This window comes from Calidris pugnax, unplaced genomic scaffold (assembly GCF_001431845.1).
Source record: "Calidris pugnax isolate Ruff unplaced genomic scaffold, ASM143184v1 scaffold439, whole genome shotgun sequence".
Taxonomy (NCBI): domain Eukaryota; kingdom Metazoa; phylum Chordata; class Aves; order Charadriiformes; family Scolopacidae; genus Calidris; species Calidris pugnax.
The window spans coordinates 89,535-94,244 of NW_015092982.1; the positions used below are offsets into that span (position 1 = coordinate 89,535).

At 64.0% G+C, this 4,710-nt stretch overlaps 1 protein-coding gene across 1 annotated transcript in view; it reads right to left on the minus strand.

The window, feature by feature from the left end:
- The window catches only part of LOC106900635 (fibroin heavy chain-like), an 18,653-nt gene that overhangs the window by 224 nt on the left and 13,719 nt on the right, over positions 1 to 4,710 (minus strand). Inside the window, exons 4-6 of the mRNA XM_014962768.1 lie at positions 4,562 to 4,671; positions 3,324 to 3,456; positions 5 to 2,285 (exon numbers count right to left, since the gene is read on the minus strand). Coding sequence (XP_014818254.1) covers positions 5 to 2,285; positions 3,324 to 3,456; positions 4,562 to 4,671 — 2,524 coding nt within the window. The remainder of the gene's footprint in view (positions 1 to 4; positions 2,286 to 3,323; positions 3,457 to 4,561; positions 4,672 to 4,710) is intronic.

The window sequence follows — 4,710 nt, forward strand, 5'->3', positions numbered from 1 at the left end:
GAGCTTGGCGGGGGGTGTAAGGGGGGGTCCAAGTTTCGGTGGCTCCCCCCGGGGTTTCGGGGACCCCCAAGGCCGAACCTAAACGGGGGGGGCCCACGGCCAACCCCACGGCGGCCCCCATGGGGGGACCCAAGGAGGGGCCAAGGGTGGTCCCGAGACCGGTGGTTCCAAGAGCGGGGCCAAGGGGAGGGTCAAGGGTGGGGCCAAGGCCAAGGGTGGCTCCGACGGCCGATGGGACACCATCGGCGCCGATATTGGCTCCGCCCCCCAGTCCAAGAGGAGCTTCCTCATTGGTGGTCGCGAGGGAAAGGCCGACGTTGGCTCCGAGAGCGGCTCCGACGGCGAATCCCAAAGCGGAGCCGCCGGCGACGTCGGATGAGGGAGAGGGACCAACGTTGGCCCCGAGGCCGAGGCCGATGCCGGATGCGACGTCGGATGAGAGGGAAGAGCCAACGTCGGCTCCGACGCCGAGTCCAACCTCAACGTCGACGTCGGATGCGAGGGAAGAGCCAACGTTGGCTCCAACGTTGAGTCCAACGCTTGATCCAAGAGAAGAACCAACGTTGGCTCCAACGGAGAGTCCAACACTTGATCCAAGAGAAGAACCAACGTTGGCTCCAACGGAGAGTCCAACACTTGATCCAAGAGAAGAACCAACGTTGGCTCCAACGGAAAGTCCAACACCAGATCCAAGAGAAGAACCAACGTTGGCTCCAACACCAGCTCCAACGGCGAGTCCAACACCGGATCCAAGAGAAGAACCAACGTTGGCTCCAACGGAGAGTCCAATGTTTGATGCAAGAGAAGAACCAACGTTGGCTCCAACAGAGAGTCCAACACCAGATCCAAGAGAAGAACCAACGTTGGCTCCAACACCAGCTCCAACGGCGAGTCCAACACCGGATCCAAGAGAAGAACCAACGTTGGCTCCAACGGAGAGTCCAACGCTTGATCCAAGAGAAGAACCGACATTGGCTCCGATGGTGAGTCCAACACCGGATCCAAGACTGGAGGCAACGTTGGCTCCAGAGGCAAGTCCAACACCAGTTCCAAGAGAAGAGCCAACGTTGGCTCCGACGCCAGCTCCGACGGTGAGTCCAACACTTGAACCAAGAGAAGAACCAACGTTGGCTCCGACGGTGAGTCCGACGCCGGATCCAAGACTGGAGCCAACACCGGATCCAAGAGAAGAACCAACGTTGGCTCCAACGGCGAGTCCGACATTAGATCCAAGAGAAGAACCAATGTTGGCTCCGACGGTGAGTCCGACGCCGGATCCAACACCGGATGAAAGGGCGGAGCCAACGTTGGCCCCAAGGCCAAGTCCACCAGCAGATCCAAGAGAAGAACCAACGTTGGCTCCGATGGTGAGTCCGACGCCGGATCCAACACCAGATGAAAGGGCGGAGCCAACGTTGGCCCCAAGGCCAAGTCCACCAGCAGATCCAAGAGAAGAACCAACGTTGGCTCCGACGGCGAGTCCGACGCCAGCACCCACGTCGGATGGAAGAGCGGGCCCCACGTTGGCCCCGATGCCCAACCCGACGCTGGCTCTGATGCCACCACCCAGAGCGGGCCCCACGTTGGCCCCGACGCTGAGCGCGACGCCGGCTCCGAGACCGTCTCCTTCGCCGTTGGCTTGGAGACCAGCTCCAACGTCTTCTCCGTTGGCGCCGGCTCCCAGAGCAGCTCCAATGTCAGCCCCGAGGTTTGGGCCAACGTCGGCGCCGGCTGCCACCCCGAGGCCAACGTCCACCCTGATGCCGGCTCCTACGCCCATCCCCACTCCGGTGCCACCATCAGCACCCAGACCGTGTCCAACACCATCTCCAAGCCCACGTCCAACGTTCACTCCAAGACCAGGGTCAACGTTGGCCCCAACGTTGCCTCCAAGACCGTGTCTGACGGCAGCTCCGAGACCAGGTGCCATGTTGGTGTCAAGACCAGGCCCCATGTTGGCTCCAAGACCAGCTCCAAGACCAGCTCCAACATCAGGTCCAGCACCAGCTCCAAGACCAGGGTCAACATTGACCCCAAGTCCGTGTCCAACGTCGGCTCCAACGCCGCACCCAACGTTGACCCCAAGGCCAAGGCTGACGCCAACGTTGACCCCAACGTCATCTCCGAGACCAGCTCCAACGCCGAGGCTGATGCCGGGGCCACCGAGGTCCCCACCAGCTCCGATGCCGGCGCCGGGGAAGTCAAGGCCGGGCCCGAAGGGTTCGGGGGGTCCCGGGGGGGCCTCGGCCGCCAACTGCTGCCTCAGACACCAGGCCTCGGCCTCGCTGTGGGAGAGAACGGGGGGGTTATGGGGAAACTGGGTCCTCCTAGGTAGTGGGACCTCTAGGGTTGGTGGGGCCTCCTGGGGCTGGTGGAACCTCTAGGGTTGGTGAGACCTCTAGGGCTGGTGAGACCTCCAGGGTTGGTGAGACCTCTAGGGCTGGTGGCACCTCCTGAGCTGGTGGGACCTCTAGGGCTGGTGGGACCTCCTGAGCTGGTGGCACCTCTAGGGTTGGTGGAACCTCTAGGGGTGGTGGGACCTCTAGGGCTGGTGGGACCTCCTGAGCTGGTGGGACCTCTAGGGTGGTGGGACCTCTAGGGGCTGGTGAGACCTGTAGGGTTGGTGGGACCTGTAGGGCTGGTGGAACCTCTAGGGCTGGTGGCACCTCCTGAGCTGGTGGGACCTCTAGGGTTGGTGGGACCTCTAGGGCTGGTGGGACCTCCTGGGGCTGGTGGGACCTCTAGTGCTGGTGGGACCTCCAGGGGCTGGTAGGACCTCCAGGTTTGGTGGGACTTCTAGGGTTGGTGGGACCTCTAGGGCTGGTGGGACCTCTAGGGTTGGTGGGACCTCCAGGGTTGGTGTGACCTCCTGAGCTGGTGGGACCTCTAGGGTTGGTGGGACCTCCAGGGTTGGTGTGACCTCCTGAGCTGGTGGGACCTCTAGGGTTGGTGGGACCTCCAGGGTTGGTGTGACCTCCTGAGCTGGTGGGACCTCTAGGGTTGGTGGGACCTCCAGGGTTGGTGTGACCTCCTGAGCTGGTGGGACCTCTAGGGTTGGTGGGACCTCCAGGGTTGGTGTGACCTCCTGAGCTGGTGGGACCTCTAGGGTTGGTGGGACCTCCAGGGTTGGTGGGACCTCCCGGGGCTGGTGGGACCTGTAGGGCTAGTGGGACCTCTAGGGTTGGTGGCACCTCTAGGGTTGGTGGAACCTCTAGGGCTGGTGGGACCTCTAGGGTTGGTGGGACCTCCAGGGTTGGTGGGACCTTGTGGGGAGGGGAGGCCCCCACCCCCCTGTGTCCCCCCAGATGTTGGGGTGCACTCACCTGATGACAAAGTTGTGGGCCAGCAGGGCGGGTCCCTCGGGGCGCAGTCGGGCGTAGACCCAGGTCCAGCCCAGCCCGTCCTTGCGTTGGAGCCGCGTCACCAGCTCCCCCCGGGCTTCTGCCCCCGCGCCCGCTGTGGGGGGGACACGGGGACACGTCAGTGGGAAGGGGGACAAAGAGAGGGGGGCGGTTGGGGACATGGGGACATCAATGGGGACAACTGGGATGGGTGGGGACATCAGGGACGGGGGCATTGGGGGTGTTGGGGACACGAGGACATCAATGGAGACAACTGGGATGGGTGGGAACATCAGGGATGGGGGGATTGGGGGTGTTGGGGACACGGGGACATCAATGGGGACAACTGGGATGGGTGGGAACATCATGGATGGGGGGATTGGGGACGTTGGGGACATGGGGACATCAATGGGGACATCAATGGGGACAACTGGGATGGGTGGGGACATCAGGGATGGGGGGATTGGGGGCACTGGGGCACATGGAGACCCCAGGGGGGACATGAAGACCCCAAGGAACCCAGAGGTGACATGGAGACCCCAGGGGGGACACGGAGACCCTGGGGGACAGTTGGGGGGGATGTGGTGACCCCGGGTGACCCAAGGGTGACATGGAGACCCCAAGGTGACATGGAGACCCCAGGGGACACAGGGACGTGGAGACCCCAAGGAACCCAGGGGTGAATGGAGACCCCAGGGGGGACATGGAGACCCTAGAGGACAGTTGGGGGGGACGTGGGGACCCCAGAGGACCCAAGGGTGATGTGGAGACCCCAGGGGGGACATGGAGACCCCAAGGAACCCAGGGGTGACATGGAGACCCCAAGGGGGCCATGGAGACCCCAGGGGACACAGGGACATGGAGACACCAAGGAACCCAAGGGTGACATGGAGACCCCAGGAGGGACATGAAGACCCCAAGGAACCCAAGGGTGACAGGAAGACCCCAGGGGACAGTTGGTGGGGATGTGGGGACCCCAGAGGACCCAAGGGTGACGTGGAGACCCCAGGGGGGACATGGAGACCCCAAGGAACCCAGGGGTGACGTGGGGACCCCAAGGTGACATGAAGACCCCAAGGAACCCAGGGGTGACATGGAGACACCAGGGGAGACATGGAGACCCCAGGGCACAGTTGGGGAGGGACGTGGGGACCCCAAGGAACCCAGGGGTGATGTGGAGCCCCCAGGGTGGGGGGGGACACAGGGGAGGGGACACCCACCGAGGCGCAGGTGCTGCCGGGCCACGTGGCCGAGGTCCTCGGGGTGCAGGAGCCGGTACCAGGAGCGCCCCAGGAGCTCCCCCCGCCCGTAGCCCAGGTGGACGAGGACACTGCGGGGGGGGCACCACGGCCGCCTTCAGCCTGGGGTG